The sequence below is a fragment of the Psilocybe cubensis genome, chromosome 6, assembly GCF_017499595.1.
Source record: "Psilocybe cubensis strain MGC-MH-2018 chromosome 6, whole genome shotgun sequence".
Taxonomy (NCBI): Eukaryota; Fungi; Basidiomycota; class Agaricomycetes; order Agaricales; family Agrocybaceae; genus Psilocybe; species Psilocybe cubensis.
This window is the reverse complement of record NC_063004.1, coordinates 924,404-947,469: the sequence shown is the minus strand read 5'-3', so window position 1 is coordinate 947,469 and position 23,066 is coordinate 924,404. Positions and strand designations below refer to the sequence as shown.

At 47.3% G+C, this 23,066-nt stretch overlaps 7 protein-coding genes across 7 annotated transcripts; 3 read left to right on the top strand and 4 right to left on the bottom strand.

Moving 5' to 3' along the window:
* Positions 1–714: 714 nt before the first annotated feature.
* JR316_0006804 (Brefeldin A resistance protein) lies at positions 715–6,284 on the top strand (the record flags this gene model as incomplete). Its single annotated transcript, XM_047892549.1, has 26 exons — positions 715–836; positions 893–1,107; positions 1,158–1,584; positions 1,640–1,775; positions 1,828–2,267; positions 2,323–2,418; positions 2,472–2,693; positions 2,745–2,827; positions 2,884–2,937; positions 2,992–3,050; positions 3,100–3,315; positions 3,367–3,729; positions 3,786–3,889; positions 3,946–4,062; positions 4,114–4,228; positions 4,284–4,399; positions 4,457–4,466; positions 4,527–4,547; positions 4,600–4,733; positions 4,796–5,147; positions 5,204–5,229; positions 5,282–5,620; positions 5,676–5,723; positions 5,775–5,824; positions 5,883–6,139; positions 6,201–6,284. 26 exons carry the CDS (start codon positions 715–717, stop codon positions 6,282–6,284), a joined length of 4,206 nt encoding a protein of 1,401 aa, XP_047747831.1.
* A 1,429-nt stretch (positions 6,285–7,713) lies between these two features.
* JR316_0006803 (uncharacterized protein) lies at positions 7,714–8,580 on the top strand (the record flags this gene model as incomplete). Its single annotated transcript, XM_047892548.1, has 3 exons — positions 7,714–8,161; positions 8,477–8,509; positions 8,567–8,580. The coding sequence occupies 3 exons, from the start codon at positions 7,714–7,716 to the stop codon at positions 8,578–8,580; spliced, it is 495 nt and encodes a 164-aa protein (XP_047747830.1).
* A 14-nt stretch (positions 8,581–8,594) lies between these two features.
* Positions 8,595–9,698, bottom strand: JR316_0006802 (Emopamil-binding protein-like; the record flags this gene model as incomplete). The annotated part of the gene is made up of 4 exons (XM_047892547.1): positions 8,595–8,706; positions 9,064–9,247; positions 9,350–9,452; positions 9,552–9,698. The coding sequence occupies 4 exons, from the start codon at positions 9,696–9,698 to the stop codon at positions 8,595–8,597; spliced, it is 546 nt and encodes a 181-aa protein (XP_047747829.1).
* A 925-nt stretch (positions 9,699–10,623) lies between these two features.
* Positions 10,624–14,206, bottom strand: JR316_0006801 (uncharacterized protein; the record flags this gene model as incomplete). Its single annotated transcript, XM_047892546.1, has 7 exons — positions 10,624–10,829; positions 10,905–10,957; positions 11,416–11,456; positions 11,977–12,119; positions 13,254–13,267; positions 13,319–13,327; positions 13,938–14,206. 7 exons carry the CDS (start codon positions 14,204–14,206, stop codon positions 10,624–10,626), a joined length of 735 nt encoding a protein of 244 aa, XP_047747828.1.
* Positions 14,207–15,006: 800 nt separating this feature from the next.
* JR316_0006800 (Carnitine O-acetyltransferase, mitochondrial) lies at positions 15,007–17,079 on the top strand (the record flags this gene model as incomplete). Its single annotated transcript, XM_047892545.1, has 4 exons — positions 15,007–15,446; positions 15,508–16,258; positions 16,328–16,561; positions 16,621–17,079. 4 exons carry the CDS (start codon positions 15,007–15,009, stop codon positions 17,077–17,079), a joined length of 1,884 nt encoding a protein of 627 aa, XP_047747827.1.
* A 3,123-nt stretch (positions 17,080–20,202) lies between these two features.
* Positions 20,203–20,782, bottom strand: JR316_0006799 (uncharacterized protein; the record flags this gene model as incomplete). The annotated part of the gene is made up of 3 exons (XM_047892544.1): positions 20,203–20,306; positions 20,396–20,491; positions 20,596–20,782. 3 exons carry the CDS (start codon positions 20,780–20,782, stop codon positions 20,203–20,205), a joined length of 387 nt encoding a protein of 128 aa, XP_047747826.1.
* Positions 20,783–21,920: 1,138 nt separating this feature from the next.
* Positions 21,921–22,586, bottom strand: JR316_0006798 (uncharacterized protein; the record flags this gene model as incomplete). The annotated part of the gene is made up of 4 exons (XM_047892543.1): positions 21,921–21,970; positions 22,037–22,129; positions 22,199–22,296; positions 22,366–22,586. 4 exons carry the CDS (start codon positions 22,584–22,586, stop codon positions 21,921–21,923), a joined length of 462 nt encoding a protein of 153 aa, XP_047747825.1.
* Between the last annotated feature and the right edge of the window lie 480 nt (positions 22,587–23,066).

The window sequence follows — 23,066 nt, the reverse complement described above, 5'->3', positions numbered from 1 at the left end:
CAATCAGAGGGGACTTCACGTGTCTTTCGGAGCAAGTAGGAGTTCTAATCGAGTTTCTAAATTTGTACCTCTGGACAACAAATATCTTCTTCTTCAACGCAGTAACCTCTCTAGTTTCTCGAGTTTTTCATTGTTCAACAGATACTTGATGGAGATCAAAACTTTAATCCGAGATTCCCGCTTCAGCGTTTTTGGTAATGGGGGGAGCATGCCGTCAATCGTCGTTGACGAGGTGCTTCGGCTATGGGCATCGGGGAGCTGGCGGTGAGCATCAGTGCTAGATGCAATGGAGGGGTCTACAGAATACGGCTCTGCCATATACGGCCTGACATCGCTTCGGCTCTGCTGTTTGTTCAGTGATTCAGGCTGCGTATTCCTAGCCGAGATCACACACGAAGAAACCGAGTCGCTGCAACCGTTCATTCTCCTTTCATTCATTTACCCTGCGATTCTATGGGTCCTAATGTATCGGTCGAGCCATATTTAGACTATTTGCCAAAGGTACAAAATACCACTCGAACTCGAGCAAGGATCGTCTGCTTTCCTTCACAGTTCTGGTTACCGCCCTCCCCCTGACCCTCCTAGTATATCTGGGAGTTACTTTCCATTTGCGCCTGCAGTCTTGCTTGGGTCTTATACAGTACCACTGGTCTGCCTAGTCAAAACTCATCACCGCCTCTCTCACCACGTATAGAGGGTAGATTGGCTTGAACGATGGATTCCCCAACCAGGAGCCACTCTCTCAAATTGTCTGAAAAGACACAAGTAGACCAACAGGTGACATCTGTCCATGAAGGTTTCGATTTTGAAAAGGTCCTACGGGACATGGTCGACAGGTAAGCCTCGACGTCTTGATCTAGCTTTGGTAGAAACACTAACGTGGGATGTGAAGCCGCAAACAGGCTGGAATCATCCCTCGAGAACTTGGGGTGACTTTCAAAGATCTTCATGTCGTGGGCCTTGGTGCAGCTGCATCTCACCAGGATACCATTGCTTCCACTCTTAATCCTGTCAACCTCATCAAAGTCATTCAAAATCAGCGCCACCCAGCCACTCGGGATATTTTATCTGGATTTGAAGGTGTCGTTCGTCCAGGAGAAATGCTTCGTAAGTCAGCATCCTTTGATTTGCAGCGTCTTCTGATAAATTATTTCCAGTCGTTTTGGGCCGTCCTGGATCAGGATGCAGCACATTCCTCAAGATTTTGAGCAACAAAAGAGACGAATATCATGCTGTGAATGGCGATGTCCATTACGACTCTTTCTCGCCGGAGACAATCGCGAAGTCCTACCGCGGCGATATCCAATACTGCCCAGAGGACGATATCCACTTCCCGACTTTGACTGTTTCGCAGACCATCGAATTTGCAGCACGAGTGCGCGCACCGAAGCAGCGCCTTGGTCTTTCGAGATCCGAATATGCAAAGACCACCGCAGACACCTTGATGACCCTCTTCGGACTTCAACACACAAAGAATACCCCAATCGGTGACGCCATCCTCCGCGGAGTGTCGGGTGGTGAAAAGAAGCGCGTGTCTATTTGCGAGGCCTTGGCTGCTAGGACATGTCTCACCTCGTGGGATAAGTGAGTTAATTTGTTTAGCGTTGTATAGGGTTTTGGACTAACGTAACGCTTTCAGCGCTACACGAGGCCTTGACTCGTCGACTGCTTTGGAATATGTTCAAGCTCTACGCACTGCGACCGATGTCTCCAGACTCACAACCATCGTATCACTGTACCAGGCTGGAGAGCATCTGTACGAATTGTTTGACAAGGTATGTACTTCTGTCGTCGAATCCCGATATCGCCGTCTCACAAAAACTCCAGGTCTGTGTTATCTACGAGGGACGAATGGCCTACTTTGGACCCGCCAACCAGGCCAGGGATTACTTCATCAATCTGGGTTACGAGCCTGCCCATCGTCAGACCACCGCCGATTTCTTGGTAGCGGTCACAGATCCCAATGCTCGAATTCCCCGTCAGATTGAAGCACCCCTGCCACGTACTGCCGCCGAGTTCGCTGCATCCTTCGCACTCTCGGCCGCTGGTGAACGCAACCGGGACGACATGAATTCCTACTTGGCCGAATGTCTTGCGGACGAGAAAGGCGTTGTTAACTATAAACAAAGCGTCGTTGCTGAACACGCCAGATACGCTCGCCGGACATCCCCCTATGTTGCTTCCCTCTTCACTCAGGCCTCTGCGGTTATGGTTAGACGCTTCCACATTGTCTTGGGTGCCAGATTGGTTACGATGATTAACATCATGTCAGAACATCTCATTGATTCAAGTTTTTCGATCTGACATTTATTTGGAAATCAGTGGTTACATCTTCCAAGGCATTATTATGGGTACACTTTTCTTAAAGGCTCCTCAAGAATCATCGGCTTTCTACTCGCGAGCCGGTGTTCTTTTCTTGTACGTGCACTGATGATCACCATTTGAACCATCTGCTAACTGATATCTTGTAGCGCTCTTTTCTTGTCCGCACTCATGTCCACAACTGAAATTCCCGCCCTCTTCTCTCAACGACCCATCATCTTGAGGCATCAACAGTGGGGTTTATACCACCCATTCATTGAAGCGGTGGCACTTACTCTCGTTGATGTCCCGGTCACCTTCTTCACATCTCTGGTATTCGGTGGTTTGGTGTACTCTCTCGTGGGGCTGCAAAAATCGGCGGAACAATTCTTGTGCGTACCCTGTCCATAACATCATGCGTCAGTTTCTTATTATCGCCACAGCATTTACCTGCTATTTGTGTTCTTCACTGCTGTTCTCATGCGAGCGTATTTCCGAAGTTTGGCGGCCATGTGTCAATCCGAAGGTAAACGACATAATATTTTAAATTCTATACACTTCATCTCATCTCTTTCTTCACAGCTACTGCTCAAACTTTGGCTGGAATGTCTATCCTATCCATGGCCTTGTACACAGGTATTATCGCTTCACATTTGTACCGGCAATACGATATTGACATCTCCATTATAGGCTACGTCCTTCCTGATGCATCCATGATTTGGGTCTTACGATGGCTCACGTACATTAATGTAAGTGGTATTCTACTCCCCAGAAGAATTGAGACTCAACCCACCTTAGCCTCTCAAATATGGATTTGAAGGTGTCATGTCCAACGAATTCCGAACTTTGAACGGCTTGTGTACCGCTCTTGTACCTCAAGGGCCTAGCTACGCCAATATCACCCTCGCCAACCAAGTTTGCGGGACTGTTGGAGCTATTCCCGGTCAACTCAGCGTACAAGGAAGCCGTTTCATCAAGCTGTCCTTCAACTACACATATTCTCACCTTTGGAGGGTAAGTTTATCGGTGATCCAACTTGAGGCAGTGTCTGATCATTCACAATAGAACTTTGGCATCCTCGTCGCCTTTGGGATGCTCTTCTTTGGATTACTCTTTTTGTTCACCGAAATTAACACATCCCTCACCGGTATTTCTGTGATGACCTTGTACAAGCGCGGTACCAAGTTGGACGACGCTGCGGATTCTAACGATGCAGGCTACACCGAGAAGCAGCCGGTTCATGAAACGGGCTCATCGAACGGCCGCAAAGACAAGGGCACTAAGCACAAGGATGTCTTCTCGTTCACCCACCTTCGGTACCACATCAACTTGCCCAATGGCGACACAAAGCAACTTCTCGATAATGTTTCTGGCTATGTGTTCCCCGGATCGTTGACGGCGTTGATGGGTGAATCTGGAGCTGGAAAGGTCTGTTGTTGTCTTTTCGACGTGTGTTTTTAATGCTCATCTCTCGCTATTCATAGACAACCCTTCTTAACGTCCTCGCCGAGCGAACCGATGTCGGTGTTGTTACTGGTGATCGATTCATCAATGGCCAGGCACTTCCCGATGACTTCCAATCTCAAACGTAAGAACCAAATTATCGTAATAGCGTTCCCACTCACATCACTCACATCATTATAGTGGATACTGCCAACAGCTTGATACGCATTTGCCTACCGCCTCTGTTAGGGAGGCGCTCTTGTTCTCTGCTAAATTGCGTCAGCCTGTAACGGTCCCTCTCGCTGAGAAGGAAGAATAGTAAGTCTTTCTATACTTTACTCATTTCAATTGTTAAATTGAATTATCAAGTGTCGACAAATGCCTTCACATGTGTGGCCTTTGGAATGAAAGGAACGCTATTGTCGGATCCCTCGGCGTGGAACTAAGGAAACGAACCACCATCGGTGTCGAACTCGCGGCGAAGGTGCGTGTTTATTGAACCTCCCGTGTCAGCATCCATCTAAATTATTCTATAATAGCCCAAAATTTTGCTTTTCCTCGACGAGCCCACATCTGGTCTTGACTCTCAGAGTGCCTGGAACATTGTTGCCTTCTTACGAAGCTTGGCTGATCAAGGCCAGGCTATCCTGTGCACGTAAGTAAATCATCTATTATCACTTGTTTATATACTGATCTCTGTGTCACTCATTAGGATTCATCAAGTGAGCTTCTGCGGTGATGTACCTCTTTGCCATCTTACTGACTTTTTTTTTTCCAAAAAGCCTTCCGCTGAATTGTTCCATGTACGTCATTTGATACAATTTTACTGTGCCTTGACTGACCAAAATTTACCAGGTCTTCGATCGCGTCCTTTTGTTGAGGAAGGGTGGCCAAACAGTCTATTTCGGTGACCTTGGACACAATGCTGAAACTTTGCTGCACTACTTCGACTCTAACGGCGCTCGCCCATGTCTTCCTGAAGAAAATCCGTGCGTTATTTTTAGCCATTACACTGGTGCCTTGTCCTGATCTATCCCCGCCTAATTTTTAGTGCCGAGTATATGTTGGACGTTATTGGTGCCGGAGCGACTGCCTTCAGCAGCATCAACTGGCACGAAGTTTGGAAACGCTCCCCCGAGGCAGTCAGGACTGAGCAAGAAATCGAGGAGATCCACACAATTGGACGAAGCCAACCTGCTGTCGAAACTGCTCTCAGGACTGAATACCCCACCCCATGGCGCAACCAGGTCATCGAACTCGTCAAGCGAGGAGCTGCTGACCACTACCGCAACTCGGAATATCTGTTCGCGAAGCTCATCCTCAACGTCGCTGGTGGCTTCTTCATTGGTCTGTCTTTCTTCAAGAACCAGGACAGTATGCAAGGCGTTCAGAACAGGATCTTTGTAAGCTTCATTCATTGTAGGATTTGAACTTTTATCTCATAACCCCTCTTTACTAGGCTGTTTACATGCTCCTCGTCTTGAGGTTGGTTTCAATTACTTCCTTGAGTTCACTAAACTGACGAATATTTTTACAGTCAACCGTTGGCAAACATGTTGCAAGTTCCCTTCGTCGCAACCCGTACTATCTACGAGGTCAGGGAGCGCCCAAGCAGAATGTACAGCTGGACCGCCCTCATCACTGCCCAAATTCTGGCCGAACTGCCTTGGAACATCCTGGGATCCAGCCTTTACTTCCTTGTTTGGTACTGGACCTCCCGCTTCCCATCCGGTCGCGCCGGCTACTCGTACTTGTCTGTTGGAGTTGTATTCCCTCTCTACTACACTACCATCGCCCAGGCTATTGCAAGTATGGCGCCTAGCGCAGAAATTGCCCAGCTTCTTTTCGGGTTCTTGTTCTCCTTCATCATTATCTTGTAAGTTGACAAAAAAAATGCTTCTGACCAAAGAAACTCACATTTTCTTCTCTAGCAATGGTGTGATGCAGCCATACAGGGAACTTAACTGGTGGAAGTGGATGTACGTTTTTTTAGTCTTCGATTCTTAAAGCGATGCCAATACGTTGCATAGGTACCGAGTTTCCCCCTACACCTACCTTCTCGAAGGATTCGCTGGTCAAGGTATGTCCCTTGGAATGTTTTTACCAATGCAGTTTCTCGATGCTTAATATTTATCCAGCTCTCGGCCATCGCCCTGTGTCTTGCTCTCCCATCGAATTCGTGACTGTTGAGCCGCCCAACAACCTCACATGCGGCCAATATATGGCCGACTTCATTTCCACTGCCGGAGGTTACTTGCAAAACCCAGACGCAACATCAGGTTGCCAGTTCTGCGGTGTAAACAACACTGATCAATATCTTGCCTCTTACTTCAATATCTTTTACGACCATCGCTGGCGAAACATTGGGTTCATGATTGTATTCTCAATGTTCAACGTAAGTTTTTTTTAGTACTCTCTTTCGTCTACGCAGTCGCTCAACTTCATGATTATATTAGGTCTTTGCGATTTATACCCTGACGTACCTTTTCCGAATCCACACTGGCAGCTTCTTGCCTTCCAGGAAGAGGAAAAGCTCATGATTTCGGACACTCTTTTTTTGACGACTCATCACGCATACCTATTTAGAATTACAATGTCTCCCAAATTTTTCTTTTCTTTTCTTCTCTTTTCTTGTTCTTTCCATCCATCCATCTGAATCTCATCGTAATACATTTACATCATCTCTCCGCTCGATATTTGATATTTGATACCATCTTGTTTCTAGTACACTGTGTCTCTACTACTACATTATGAATGCATCCACTTTTTTACTGTTGTACTAAAAGTCTAAAACCTGCGAGGACAAGCAAAAAATGAGCCGGAAAGGGATAGGTTTGGGAGACGTTTCCATCCGGTTGTCATAGATGATATTACTCACAATTTCGTAGTCGATTTCCGCGATACCCTTTCGAAACTAATAAATGCTTAATGTTTGGTGTATGGTTCTCTGAAAATGGAAAGTTGTATTCCTCTGCTGCGACTTCGATCGAGTCTTGGAAAATTTCAGGTGTTTGGGTCGAATAAGTGTCACTGCCTTTGATCATGTTGTGTAAATTCTATAGCGAGAGGTGGATGTGTTTCGGACAGGGGTCTTGGCAAGCTGCCGCGGCTCCTAACGATGCTGAGACTCAAGGCATATTGGATGAAAAGTTAACTACTAATCGTGAAGAATATTGACGATTCTTAAGGCATTTATCTTGGCTCAATGGATTTGTAGTACTAATAATAGTTGGAGTAGTTGTTGTTGTTGAATGAATACAAAAACCGAGCAGCACACTGAAAACGCTGAGTTGCGTCATGGATGAACATCGGTAAAAGCATTTGGTATATGCGTACCAGCTGAGACCAGCTGGCGAGTTCCACGGCTTGTAAGTGGCTTGTATCGGTATATTTATACCGTTCTCATTTATTTCACGACGATCTGACGCCGGAGGGTCAATTGATGGAAATGTTGGCCAAGAGCTGGTGCTGCGCCTTCGCATCTCATCTTTGTACTTGACTCTTACCGTTGGCATAGGTGAGTTTTGCTGGAGGTTGTTGAATGGGAAACTGGGTGACCTGTTGGCGCTTGTACATGTGGACTCACAGGTGCTTTGGCCTAGTACTGGACAGTGAAGATAGCTTGCTTTAGCATCTTGAGGAAAGAAATATAGTTGCAAGTGAAACTGGACGATCACGGCTCATTTTTTTGGTTGTCGTGAATCTGTACACCGCCTATTCACGCGTAAAATAAAATCAAATTCGTCGGCTATGGAAAAAGCATGCGAGACGAGCCAAAAAAAAAAGAAAAACTTGAATCAAAGTGGATACATACCTGTGGATATATGTGCATAGAGAAAGGTATATAAAGAGTGTGTCGTTCGTGGTTCGTTCTGCAGTTGTGTCAGGTATTCTATCACTGCTTTCAAGGTGTGTTCAACAAGATTTTATCGCTCTTATCGCGGCTTAACGTCTTCTGGCAGTTCAAATATGAAGTTCTTCGCAATCGCCAGCGCCATTGCCTCCATGGCCGTCATGATCCCCGCCATCACAGCCATTCCTCAACCCACCACAACCGAGGTAGCCCACATATCCCTCAACCAAACTCTCGAGACGAACAACGCGCTCGAACTCGGCGCCCGGGCCGCCTGCGACGGCAACACCGACCCCAACCAGATATACTGCGACACCGTCAACAACCGCGCGAGCCCCGGCGCGTGCGACAAGATCATCAACAAGCTCTCCAACCTCACCCCGGACACCAAGTACACCAAAGCGGAGTGCGACTGGGACCAGTACGGCAATCGCTGTTGTATCTCGTGGAACACGGGCGCGACGCAGGGCGCGGGGATCCGCGGGGCGGAGCTTGCGCGGGCGGCGATGAGGATTAGGGATAAGTGCGGTGCGGGGGGTGTGCCGATTTCGGGTGCGCATCGCAGTGCGTGGATTGGTGGGTGGCAGTTCTGTACGACGCTTTGTTTGTCGAATCGACCTGAGGGATGTTATTAATGTGGACGTGGACGTGGACGTGGATTAAGAGGTCGGAAGCTGAAGCTTGAAGCCGTGCCGAGTAGAGGATGTTTAAACTAGGCCTGTATATCATATCATGAACATTTCTATAATTTTTCGCTTTTGCAAGAGTTGGGAGAGATAAGCGAGGGAATACAACCTCTATATCACAAATTACACCACCAAAAAAAAAAAATCTTCAAACGGAAATCAATTCGTCTTTACATACATTTGACATAGATAGGTTTAAATGTCCAGGGTATATTCGATATTCGAAGTCAGTGATTGAGGGGGGGGGGATCCTGATTCCTGAGTACATTGATCATGATATTAGGCGACGGGCGCTAGTTGTACCTTGTTCATTAGGCTTTTTTGGACTTCGACTTGGCCCTCGAGTTAGCTTGAGCGGAGCGGAGAGCACCGGCTATATGCGTATACGAGTCGACCATGAGCCAAAGAGGGATGATGACCCAACTATCACACAACAGTCAGTCATCAACCAAAATCATAAGAAAATAAAATGCCTTACATCACATTCATCAACTGTGGATTTTTGAACCCATGGTCATGTAAGCGGACGCGAAAAGGATATTTGAGGCGTTAGGGGTAAGGGGTACTTGTACTCACCACCAAGTAAACCCAGAGGTGCAACACGTTCGAAGTATTGAGATTCGGACTTCCAGTGAGCCATTCCGGGCAGAACGTCATCCACCTAATAACATCGAAAACAACCTCGTGCTCAGCTCTCTTTCCCAGATAAACTTGAAAACCAAAACCAAAAACAAAAGCAGAAGCAAAAGAATAAGGAGAAAGAAGGAGAAGAACACGCACCCTCCATAAAGCTCAGCAGTGCTCAGAACAATCAACCAATAATGCCTCGCAGGATCATCGTTCGCGAGTTGCTTGAGGATGTAGCAGCACAAAGGTCCAGCACCGAGGACTGTGAGGATCTCTAGAGAGACGACGGTCGGGTCCGCCACGCCCCATCTGAAGTCGGCCGCTGCGTATTCTCTCCCTGTATAAAGTGGAAAGGGTGTAAAAAGTTAAAAAGTGTAAAAAAGTCGCGTGTCAGATGGTTAGAGTTGGTTGTCACAGGTGAAGGAGTAGCAATACGCACACATATCCGCGAACGGCCCAACTGACGTGTTAACCTGCCTCCCAAAGACAGAGAGCCAGAGGAACGAACCCTCGAACGAGAAATGGATGAGCGCGTCGAACGTCTACACACATGTCATGTTCACATCATCATCAGACAAAAGAGTTACACGGTGAGCAGACAAAAGAGCTACACGGTGAACAAAAAAGAGACGAGCACTCACGAGCCACACAAACGTGAACTTATCCTGCCACCGCGCGTTCCTCGGAAGAAACGCTTTTGCGCCCAGATATCCTAACATGCCATGACACACTACACCCGCGAGAGAGTATGCGGATGTTTTGGTGAATACTGCGCTGAGGTCTGACATGGTTGGGTGGATGGTTGGGTTGGATGGTTGTGTCGATGTTGGGTGGATGGTTGGGTAGATGGTTGGGTGAAATGGTTGTGTCGACGTAGAAGACGGTTGGAATATGGTGTGTCGATATCGACGTTGAAGGAAATATGGTGTGGACGTTGAAGATAGTTGGGTTGGGGTATAGTATCGACGTTGAAGCTTGAAACTTGAAGGCTTGAAGACTTGAACAACGAAGATGGTTGGGAAAAGACAACCCTGCAACCGTCGCGGCGTGTGACTCGCGAGCTGGTTGGCCTTCGAATTCCCCGGACCATGCATGATCCAGCCTTGGTCTTGGTTCTTCTCGAGTACAAATAGTACAACACACATATAGCCTATTCTTGTAACCTTGTTTTTAGCCTCTTTATCAGAACCAAGTATATAGCGACCTATATAGCGACCCTCCCGCATTCAAGGTCGTTGAACTTGAAGTCCTACGCGCGCCAATGGAAGTGAGTCCAAATTTACAGCCTTTGCAAAAGAAAAAAAAAACATGTGTCGTGAGTCCTCCCAGAAGAGCCCCTGTCTTCCGACAAGCAAATTTTGCTTTCTGGCGGCTCGCTTATTTGAGTTCGGTAAGCGCCGAAACGGATCAAAACTGTGAACCAAAAGCCGACTCGAAGACTCGACATGTACCCAAGCGATTTACGGCACACACTTTTCACACTACATAATCAATAGAGTTGATTATTCAAACATCTCAGCTATATAGGACGATGATACACTGCTACAAAATACATTTATTTACAGCTATTTTCATATCGATAGGCCCAACGTAAAAATATATTCATACAGTCGGACTTGAATTTCTGCGTAACCTTGTTACATAAGGAATGCTCCTATGTTGATTTTATTTTAATCTATGGTACGATCTTGCAGAAAAGCGCTGACATGCCTTTCAGTTTGAGAAGGGAGTGTCTCTAGGATGCTGCTGATGTGTTGGTATTGCTTTAGTTCTCATAGCTCGACTTTTTTTGTAAATACTCATGGACGATTTTGCTAGTTCCCGTAATTTGCCGTCTTTAAATTTTATGCTCCGCTCAATAAAATTCTTTATCCGTGTACGTGTAAATTTAGCGGATAGGTCTATCGATATGAAAATAGCTATAACATGAAGTACGCAGACAAACCTTGGTGTAAATCAAGAGAAGCACTTCACTTGTGACTTCTTTAACCCACCGAAGAGTCCTCCAGTTGTCAATCCAACTTTCCGCTGGTTCTCCAGAGAGCATCTAAAGTATCAAAACAAATACAGTTAGCAACAGTTCAATAAAAGAAACACAAAGAGAGCAAAGGCGCAAGGAAAAAAAATACAATCCCCCTCATACGGACCACATACATTCAACGCGCCCCCCCCAATCAGGTCTCGACCTTCGCCGAGATACAAGAGACAGCAACAAGAAAACACAAGCACTGTCATCCCGTCGGTTAATAACACCACACGGCGCAGGTTTTGGTAAACAATGGTCTGCGGATAATTCCCCTGACTTCTGCTCAATCCGATAGAAAGAGCATAGCAACCATGCTGATGCAGCATTCCAGTAGGGGTTTGAATGAGGGTTTGTTGAACGTATACCACACATACTCAGGTGCTGATGCAGCACTCGATAGAGTCATGTACACCACCTAGTGGTGCGTGGCCGCGATAGGGGATTGTATCCAACATGCCCAAAGCAACAACAACACTTACTTTGCACACCCCTGGCAATATTGAACCAAGTAGGCAGATTCCTAAAAGTGTCCACGCGTTAGCACATCCGCGTCGGTCCCCAATGGAGATAAAATCATGACACAAGATCAAGGAAAAGAACATAAAATCCCCCCGTACACACACTCAAGAACTCCCATCGGATGGACCTCTCCAAAGTATCGCAGCTACAAAAGCCACACACCCCGTCCTATACCGCTCAACACATGACCAGATACATCCTCTTGGTATTAGTAGGAAGACCCGATGCATCGTATACACGTCATCCAAAGCAGCTCAGCGCAAAGCGCCGTGCCACGTCGCGCAATGGGGCAGACCAATTACAATGTTGTGCATTCTTTTTCTTTTTGTGCCCTACTGCATTTGTAGTATGCGCTTGACACGCCATGTTATAACACAGCGTGAAAGCTGTTCTCGTCAGAAGTGCTGAGGACTTCGATGACACGTCGAATTACGACGCGTGTGTGCCAATAGGGGATTCATATTGGAAACACGAAAAATTGGAAGTGGGAGAAGAAAATGAGGTGGAAAGGTGAAACTCACCTTACAGACAACATAGACAATGCGCTGCATAGGCGCAACAGTCGTTCTGTCAGAGTAGAGACATCGTCCAATAGAGCAAACGAGTAAATAAGTGAGAGTAGGAGGTAAAGAGGTGATGCGAACACGAAGCCTTTTTAAACTCGCTAAACAAGATTAAAGCTGAGCTTGAAATTGATCACGACAGGAATGACATGGATAATTTACGTACAACTACGGCATTGCGCGCGTTGGCAAAGAGTGTTCTAGTTCTACACGTAACGCGATCGCAATGCACTACCAAGTGCCGCATATATTCAACACTAGCTGGACGGAGGAAGATAATAGAAGACGAAACTTGGACGAAAATCATAACTATATGCGCAACCTATCTTGTAAAAAATAGTACCGCCTCACTATCCCATATCCACTCCACAACATACCCCTCGGATTCTCTGTATAATCGTTGTCAGTGTCAGTGTCCGAGCCAACCACACCCATAGAAACAAAGAAAGAAAGGAAGGAAGAAGAAAAAATCGCAATGGCGATGTAACCCCCCTCGTACGTCCCATCACAAATCCTCCAATATCACGAAGCAGATAAGGCACAGGAAAACGCATACACACATACACATACGCATGTACACAGATATACGCATACGCATACGCATACACATATACGCATATATATAAATCCCACACCCAATCCACTAGTAAACCGACAAAGTCAGCCGTACTACCATATTCAACTTCCCAACACAGACCAATTCACAATATTATTATAAATATAATATCGTGCCAGTGTCAAAGCAATTAATTGCAAATCGGCTTGGTTAGGGAACTTGCGGTGCGCCGCCGATGTAATGTAATCAATCATCGAGGCATTGGAGGGGTTTCATGATGCATGCATGGATGATGAAGACAATGTAGGCAGCTTATAGCAGGACAACCTCCTATAGCTCCTTCCATTTGTCCCCACGCCTGTACAAGTCTGGCGCGTGGATGCCGATAGGGGGTTACGTTTCGCGCGTTGCGCATTGCGGGGTGGGTTTGGGTGATGTGAAGTCAGAAGGAGTGCTCACCTTACAGACCAACGTTTTTTGGTGCTCGGTGCTTGGGCTTGTATGGGACCATATCCAGGATAACGTAAACGCCTTGCTGATTGATGTGGAAAGGTACATAAAAGTTGGAAGAAGACATGTGTAAGGCATGAAGAAAATCCGACTTTGTTTTTCTATGGGTACATCTGTTTCAATATCAGCTTGAAAACTCTGGCAAGACGGTTATAAGAAATTGACTCACAAATAATTTCAAGTCTTCAGAATGGAATGGTTTGTCAACGAATCGGCAACTCCAATTCCACATACTTCGGTACCCTAAAAGAACAACAAAACAAAATAAAGTGTAAGTCATCGATTTCTTCATGTCCCGTCGAGTTTTAGAAAACATGATACGACTAGGACCCCCCTCGTACATCCCATCAAGATCCCCACTGTATAACACTTAAAGCTTAATGGGTTACAGGAGTAACATCCCACATACCCATCTCGCCGGCCCTCAGGCGACCAAAGTCAGCCCTTCAACCTGTTATACGAGGCGACCAAAGTCAGCCAGTGGAAGAGATCCGTATGATGGAGTAGACGTCTGCATCTGCATGAGATGCTTACAGCACGCCGAAGCCAAAAAGCCTGAGGCGGAGGCGGAGGCGCATGGATGCCGATAGGGGACCCGAGTCGTAGTTGTAGTGGATGGTTATATGGAGAGAATTACTCACGAAAACAATGCTATTGTGGGTTGTGAAAGACTGGAGGGCGTTCACTCTTTGAGGGTCTTGGGGATATCGATGTGTCATCTCGATGACATGAAGGCTTTGTGATTCCTAGTTATATCGATCGATGAGTGGATCAGCAACACTCTCAGTTTAGCACATCAGATCAGATTGAAAAAACTTGGGTGCATTTGGGGGTTGTAATTACCATTCAACACAATTTGAAGGGACTCATCTCAAGTCCAAACAAACCAGCTATACTATGCTCGTTCTGGAGGGATAGTTTCATCTTCGCGAGAGTTCTACCAGATAGACAAAAAAACGAAAGCAAGAGATGAACAATGTCGAATTGTACAGAGTGCAAGGTTTTTAAACAAGTCCGAGTAAGTTTAATCTCAGCTTGAATCGGGGGAGAGAGCGGCCACGCGCCAAAGCTTACTTTTTCAAACTTCAAACTTTGATCCCCGTGCATCGCATCATCATGCATCTTGTAGCACTTGAGAGCAGAATGGAATCTACGGGCGCACCAACGAGTGCTCAAAAGCCGAATACGACGTATATCAGCGTCCCAGCGCCTCAGCCTCTCAGCTAAGCCTTGTCGGAATTTCTTGTTGCTCGATGGAGAACACGAAGAGCGCATGGGCATACCCCGGCAAACCCCACACTGGAGAAACCAATATGCGATTGCGGGACTAGTGGAGATATGATGACGATGATCCGGATACGCCGACGGATGGGATTCAGAGCATCGCATTTCTGTCAGTGTCAAGTTTAGCCTTGCTATCTATATGATACTCAAGCACCCCGCCGTTAGTAATGGCCACCACCTCAGCACCCGATGTCCGACTCACTCAGGATGGGCTCCCCAAATTAGCAGAAAAACTAACATTTCGGGGAGGTCATTGCCGGAAGAGATATTCACGTGAACTCGGACGCCAAGAGGGCCGGTAACCGGGAGGGACAGGAGCGATGGCTCATAAAAAGTTTGCTGGCGGACATTGTGGCGAGCGACTTGCTTTGCCTGCTTAGACCCTAGACTAATTTTGACTTTTCCTCAGCTCTATCTCCACTACATATACTCTTCCGATTAGATTGAGCTAGGTCGTCGTTCCAGCCTGCTGTGTCCGACACCTCGTTCTATCTCCCTCTGCACCCTTTGCTGACTTCTTTGCCGATGCTCAGAATCACCACTACCAACGCATCCAAGCGTATCATCGTACGTCGCTTTTCCTGCCAATGTGCGCGATGCTGACAAAACAACGATCGAAACAGCGTTCACCAGCAATCATGTCTAGAAAATCCTCTTCCCTGCCTCCAGGCTACTCCATAGATGCCTCTGCGCCTCCTATGCTACGATACCAAGCCTCCCTCCCCCGTCTCCCCGTGCCCACCCTCGAATCCACATGCGCCAAATACCTCGAAACCGCACAACCCCTGCTCACACAGGAAGAATTCTCCAAAACCAAATCCGCCGTCTCCACCTTCCTCTCCTCCCCGCTCGCCGCCGAGCTCCAAAAGCGATTGAAGGACCGCGCAGCGGCGCCCGAGACGCTTAGCTGGCTCAGCGAGTGGTGGAACGAGGCGGCGTATATGGGGTACCGCGACCCTGTCGTCGTGTTTGTCAGCTACTTCTTCGTGCATCTTGACGATCGTACGAGACGGGACCCTGCAAAGCGCGCGGCGAGCTTGATCAAAGCGATGCTCCCGTTCCGCGAACTCGTCGAGAGGTGAGCTATCCAGCCGTACTCTTCCGATATCCAATTTTCTGACTGCGTGCACACCCAAAAGTGGCCGGCTGGAACCTGAAAAAGTGCGGGGTGCGCCCCTGTGCATGGCCTCGTACAAATGGCTGTTCCACTCCTCCAGATACCCCGTCAAGCCATCCGACACCGCCGCCAAATTCGACGCAAAGTCTAACAACCACATCATCGTTCTTCGGAAGAACCGCTTCTTCCTCGTCCCGCTCACCAACACCTCCGGCGCGGAGCTCTCCGCTGCTGAGCTCGAGGCGCAGCTGAACAATATCATCGCACGGGCAGGGGAGACGCCGTACGCGTACCCCGTCGGCGCGCTGACCGCTGACAACCGCGACCTCTGGGCCGACGCGCGTCAAGCGCTGCTTGCGGCATCGCCCTCGGGAAGGAACGCGGAGCTGCTGAGGAAGATCGAGGGCGCGATGATTGTGCTTGCGCTGGACGACAGCAAGCCCATCACGCGCGAAGACATCAGCTGGGGCACCTGGGTGGGCGACGGGAGGAATCGGTGGTATGATAAGCATCAGCTTGTGGTGTATGAGAATGGGCGCTCGGGGTTCCTTGGTGAGCACTCGTGTATGGATGGGACGCCGACGTTGAGGATGAATGAGTTTGTGCTTGCGGCGCTTGCGCAGGGGAAGGTGGATTTGGGTCCGGAGGGGGTGGATGGGGAGAAGTTGCCCGTGGTGGAGGAGTTGGTGTTTGAGTTGGATGAGAAGGTTAAGGGTCTGGTGCAAGGCGCGGAAAAGAGGTTTGATGAGCTTGTTGGGAAGCATGATCTGCAGGTACGTGTTTTTTCTTTTCTCTTCTTTCTTTCTTATCATGACTTGCTGATGTTGATGGTTGGTCTATAGGTGTTGCACTACGAAGGCTTTGGCAAGAACTTTACCAAGCACCATAAAACGTCACCAGACGCGACCGCGCAGCTCATCAAGCAGCTCGCGTTCCATAAGATGAACGGTCGGCCGGGTGTGACGTACGAGAGCGCACAGACGCGCAAGTACCAGCTCGGGCGCACGGAGGTTATCCGCAGCGCGAGTAATGAGAGTAAAGCGTGGGCTGAGGCTATGCTGGATCCTAAAATCACCGTACGTGTTTTCTTCCCAGGTTTACAGGACATGTATTCACATTATATATACGAATGTAGGACCCGGTTTACCTGAAATCTCTGTTCACGCGCGCGGCGGCGCGACATATCCAATACGCCTCGTGGGCCGCTGACGGCGCCGGCGTCGACCGGCACCTCTTCGGGCTCAAAAAGCTACTCCAACCCACCGAGCCCGTGCCAGCACTATACACCGACGGCGCATTCAGCAAATCAAACCACTGGGAACTGAGCACGAGCCAGCTGAGCAGTCCCTACTTCAGCGGGTGGGGGTACGGCGAGGTGGTGGAGGATGGGTATGGAGTTGCGTATGCTATTGGGGATGATTATGTTAGGTGGACGATTACGAATTTGAGGGGGGGATATTCGAGGTTTGGGGAGAGGGTTGATGGGAGGGTGTTGAAGCATTATTTGGCGGAGGCGGCGACGGAGGTGAAGGATATGCTTGAGGCGGCGGCGAAGAAGGAGAAGGAGAAGGAGGTGGAGAAGGCGAAGCTTTGAGTTGGATACCACCTATTTTTTTTTTTGTATGTTGTGGAATATCTATTGCAGTGGGATATCAGCTGTAAACTGGATTCTCGGTGAGCGATGCTTCAAACAATCATCAGCGCGTTTTGTCGCGTAACATAATTTCCCCAATTGCAAGTCGCGTAGATGCGATTGTGGTTCGGCGTCTAATTCCGGTGGTCACTATATTCATGACCTAACGGTCACGGGTCCATTGAGTTTTTTCTTCATGCTTTACATATGTCTTCTTCCAACTTTTATGTACCGTTCGTCGTAAACTGGTCAAGGCGTTGCTTTGTATGATCTATCCAAGACTCAAGCTCAAGCTCAAGTTCATGCCCCGAAGAGCGTGTGTCTGGAAGGTGAGTGCGCCTTAAGTTCATGTCAGCTGCCCCCCACCCCGCAATCTGCAATGCGCAATGCGCGAGACGTAACCCCCTATCGGCGTCCACGCGCCTAGCTTCTACAAAGGCGTGGCAATGCACAAAGCGAACAATGACACGGATATATATTCCTGTGATCTATCGCTTGCACTGTGATCATCATAAAACCCCTCCAACCGCCTCGATGATTACGTCGGCGGCGTACCGCAGTTCCTGAACCAAGCCGACTTGCAATTGCTTTGACACGATGGTATATTGTGATTTGGTTTGTGTTGGGAACTTGCTTATGGTAGTATGCCTGACTTTTGTCAGGTTTACTGGTGGATTGGGTGTGGGATTTGTATGCGTATATGTGTATGCGTATGCGTATATGTGTATGCGTATATGTGTATGCGTATATGCGTCATTGCGTGTATGCGTATGTGTGTATGCGTATGTGTGTATGCGTATGCGTATGTGTATATGCGTCATTGCGTATGCGTTTTCCTGTGCCTTTTCTTCTGTGTGATATTGGAGGATTTGTGATGGGACGTACGAGGGGGGTTACATCGCCATTATCATTGCGGTTTTTTCTTTCTTTCTTTCTTTCTTTCTTTCTTTGTTTCTTTCTGTATTTCTTTCTTTGTTTCTTTCTATGGGTGTGGTCAGCTCAGACACTGACACTAATCATACAGAAATTCCGATGGGTGTACATTGGGTTGAATCCGGTACATATTTTTTTCTGAGAGGGATTTAATCGAGTTGGATTTAGGTTTCGCAATGCGCATATAGTTATGATTTTGTTCAAGTTTTATCTTATGGTATCATCCTGCGTTCTGCTAATGTTGAATATATGCGGTATTTAGTAGTGCGTCGCGTTACATATAAGTAGATAGAACACTCTTTGCCAACGCGCGCACATTGCCGCAGTTGCACGTAAATTACATGTCATTCAATGGTTCACAGTTTCACTTCCTGTCGTGATCGATTTCAAGCTCAGCTTTAATCTTGGGCAGCGAGTTTAAAAAGGCTTCGTGTTCGGTTCACCTCTTTACTTTACCTCGTACTCTCACTTGTTTACTCATTGGCGGCACTGTTGGACCATGTCTCCACTCTGATAGAACGCCTGTTGCGCCTATGCCGCGCTTTGTCTATGTTGTCTCTAACTTAAGGTGAGTTTCACCTTTTTCACCTCATTTTCTTTTCCCACTTCAAAATTTTGTGTTTTTCAACATCAATCCCCTATCGGCACACACGCGTCGTAATTCGACGTGTTATTGAAGCTCTCAGTGCTTCTGACGAGAACAGCTTTCACGCTGTTGTTATGCTATAACATGGCGTGTTAAGCATCTACAATTAATACAGTCGGACACAAGGACATAAAAAAAGAATGCACCGATTGTACTTTTTTTTTTGGTTTGGTTTGCCCCATTGCGCGATGTGGCACGGCGCTTTGCGCTGGGCTGCTTTGGATGACGTGTATACCATGGACCCGGGCCGGGTCTCCTTCCTACTAATAGTAATACCGAGAGGCTGGATGAGGATGGTCATGTGTTGAGCGGTATAGGACGGAGTGTGTGGCGGGTAGCTGCGATACTTTGGAGAAGGTCCATCTGATGGGGGTTCTTGAGTGTGTGTACGGGGGGATTTCTATGTTTTTTTTTCTTTCTTTTTTTCTTTTTTTTTCTTTTACTTTTTTTTCTTGATCTTGTTTTGTGGTTATATCTCCTTTGGAGACCGACGCGGATGTGCTAACACGTTTACTGTATACTTTTAGGTATTTGCTTGCTTGGTTCAGTATTACCCGGTGTACGCGAAGTAGGTGTTGCTGTTACTTTGGGCATGTTGGATATGATCCCCTATCGCGGCCACGCATCACTAGTGGTATGCATGGCTCTATCGAGTTCCGCAGCGGCATCTGAGTATGTGTGGAGGCATTTCCAGGATTCACTTCAGAAACTGAGGTTCTTCTTTCGTACACCATTGGATCCATGGTATGTATGTACGTTGATCTTAATGTAATAAGATGCCCCTATCGGTACCCTTGTGCTATAGCGTTCTTGAAAGACCCCCGGTGCTTTGGATATTCTGAAGCACTGAGCTGCCAGTGGGGGTTCTTGATTGAGTATACGAGGGGGAATATCATTACTTTTTTATGATGATACAGCTGACACATTTTCCTTAACCGTAGAATTTCTCAAAATCTTTACTCGATAGTAAGTAGTTCGGAGTGATGGACATTATCGTATATTGAGTATTGTATGTAACGAATGATAACGTTAATGAGAGAGAGTACATGAGGTGCGTAAGTCGTAAGTGAATGAGATAGCTGATGGTAATAAACCATAAGCAGCTTGCAATTATATATAAAAAAAGTCGGTAGCGGCACATTGGGAATCGTTGTGTATTAGCGGCGTGAAATGGATTCATGGGACGGCGACAATCATCTTGTAGTTGTACTGAGTACATCGTCGAAGAGGATGGTTCGAAAGCTCGTAGCTCAAGGTGGCGGCATTCCTACTAGTGGATCCTGAACTTTGGGGATCGGTTTCCCTATTCCCGAAATTCACAACGAATGAGATTTTCATTGATCAGGAGAAAAAAGAAATGTCAAGAGCTTACAGAATCGCCAAACACTTTGAAAAAAGGTAATGTAAGTTCAAGTTTGTCATGCGTTTGTGAAGTAAAAAAATGAGGGTAAAAAAGAGGGGGTGAAGGAGAAGGAGGAGGAGGAGAAGGAGAAGGAGAGTAATGGCTACTTACGAACGATGAAGTAGTCATTCCGTTCGGCGATGTTCTTTGGCATGACTACTTTCATGAATCCTTGTTTAATTGGGAAATCAGTCGCGAGAGGATGCGCTGTAATGGTACCGTGTTAAGTTAGTTTGTATAATTGTTGCGATTAGCGATTCAAATGTGAGTTGGCTGGGCTGAGGATGAGGACATACCGATGTCGAGGTGCTCGTTGCCGTTCTCTGATGCGGAATATCCGAGGACGATGGTACCAGTCGAGTTGACTCTTGATTCCGGGATATTGGTGATTTCTAAATTAAAACACATCAATATGTAAGTAATCAAAGAGGCCGAAGAAAGGCAGGTGGTGCAGGCGGGAATTGTGAGTCCTGACCAAGAGCAGCAGCGGACTCACCCCATTCGACGATTTGCTCTGACCCCTTTGCCCATGCGGAAGACGACTTGGGCGATGTGATAGGGGGGTTGAAGACGATGAGCTCCTGGGGGGATTTGAGTGGCGTTGGCGTTGGCGTTGGCGTTGGCGCGGCTACTACAGAGGCGGTCGCGGCGAGGAGAGCGGTAAAGAAGGTGGTGAATTGCATGATGGAGGGAAACTAAAATTAATAGAACAAGAACAAGAACAAGATGCGATAAACGCGGGTGTGTGTGTGTGTGTATGAAGGAAAAGCGAAGAAGTGTTCGTTTCGAGAGAGGAGGAGAATGGAATTAGTAGTGGTGGTGGTACTGGGGAAACTTGGTGGTGCGTCCCCCCACTTTCCTCTTATACGCGTCGAGCGTCGAGTTGCTGTTGGGGCGGAGGTATCATGTATGTGCCAGTGCGGCGAAGAGTATGGCCCTTGTCCTTCTTGCCTCTGATGGGCCCTCAGAAGCGCAGAAGACTTTCGAGAGCATGCAGCCAGCCAGCCAGGCGGTACAGCGCATGCACGAGGCTGGGTTGCCACATCGCAGATCTTCCTTTTGTTCGCAAAAATTGCATTTGAGGGTTAAGATACATATGAGATATGGCGGAACCCACCCTCTCCCCCTGGGCGACGGCGTTTGCCTGCCTGGCGTCTGATTGGCTTCGGCTTCCGTCAGATAATGGATGTTGTATGTAGAGAAATTCACGTTCAGGAGAGAGGAGAGAGGTCACTGTCCTCCTTACAAGGTTACTATTTTACCTCATAGTAGGCCGTTTTGAAAATAGAGGAACCTGTTGGTATATAATTCTGGTTAGCGGTCTTTATGAAAATAAGGTAATTCAACAAGCTGGAAGTATAAAAGGATGATCATCGACCTGCCTCGAGTCCAGAATACAAAGAAGGATGAGCAAAATGAAGTCACCGCATCGTCATTGATCCCCACAGAACGAACAAAAGAATCTGAAGCGCAACTTTGAAGTGTTCCTTGGGTCATTACCGTGAAGATAGAATTTTGACCATGTTTATTAAACATAGTTTCATAAACGTATAGACGCATCAGGCGTACCAAGTAGTAAGTACCCAGATTCACCGATGCACGTTGTAATCCCTGTCGATTAAACCATAACTGGCGTTAAAAATTTTCAGTTTTTACCGCCGGCGATTGTATGTAAACGTTTGGCCCACGGATCGAGGTATAAGCTTTAAACGAGCGTCAAACAAAAAGAGTCCATTTAAAATAACGTAGACAATCGTAGGGTACATTACACAACAGTTAAGCATTAAGACATCCAGAGTCATGACAAGGGAATTTTTGATATTAATTTTTGATTTTGAAAGTTGGACTGCGATTTCCAGAGTTGCCGACTACTAATAAAAGAAAAAAATTCAGCGGACGAAGAAGACTGTTAGCGCGCGCTATGAGTTCAAACTCACAAACGACAATGTATTGTTCACGTTCAACAACCTCTGGACACTTGAAGGTAACGAACCCCTTTTTGAGATCGAAGTCTGCCGCCAGCGGGTGTTCTGATATGTGCGAGCTATTTAGAGGACATCCGGGGACTTAGAAGCTGTTGAAAAGAGGTGAATGCTCACCGACATCCAAATGTTCGTCTTCGCTTCCATCGTCTAGGTATCCCAATAGCAACGTTCCTTTGGGGTTTGCGGGCTTTGCAGGCATGTCATCGTGATCCCTTTGTCGTTGAGGTCCCAGAGTGATCAGCACAAGTGAAGGCGCAAATGTTTCAGCGGAACAAACGTACCACGTAACAACAACATCGGTGCCTCCAATCCAGACCGTACGACCGGTAGGATTCGTGATGTTCGGGCTGTAAACCCCGCGGGGAATGGTGATTCTTCGATCCCAAGGGGTATATCTCCTATTCGAAGCTTGACATGGCATACAAGGACCAGCTAGTGCACCATAACAAAATGATAGGACGGCAATAAAGAGAGACGGCAACGTAAAGTAGCAGAACAGCATGGCCGGAGAAAGTGAAAGTACTAGTGGTATCCTTGGACGAGAGGTACTTGATAATGGAGCAGATGAGGTAAAAAAAAAGACTCCTTGATGGAAGAAAGTGGGTATTGCTTCTGGCAAGAGTAGCCTTATACCAGCCGATAGGAGCCAATGAGTCTTAGACTGGATCGTCGGAAGAACGGAGGAGCGGGACAAGTCGTTCATTGCAAGTAGAATTCGGGCTGGATGTGCATCAGCCCAGGAAATGCGTCCGACATTGTCAAGCCGAGTGCGGAGCTTCAGCAGTACATTTTCTCCATGATTTACCAATAAGACCCAGACTAGTAATTGTGCAGCGAAACCCACTCGTTAATCAATTAGCCTCTGTGAACGTTGTTGTTGAGATTGAACCTTTCAACAACTTTGTCGAGTCTAAGTTTGGAGAACTTCGGCCTTGGCTTGAACCTCAAAAGGACACCGAAAAGTTCAGTTGAAGTGTGAGGC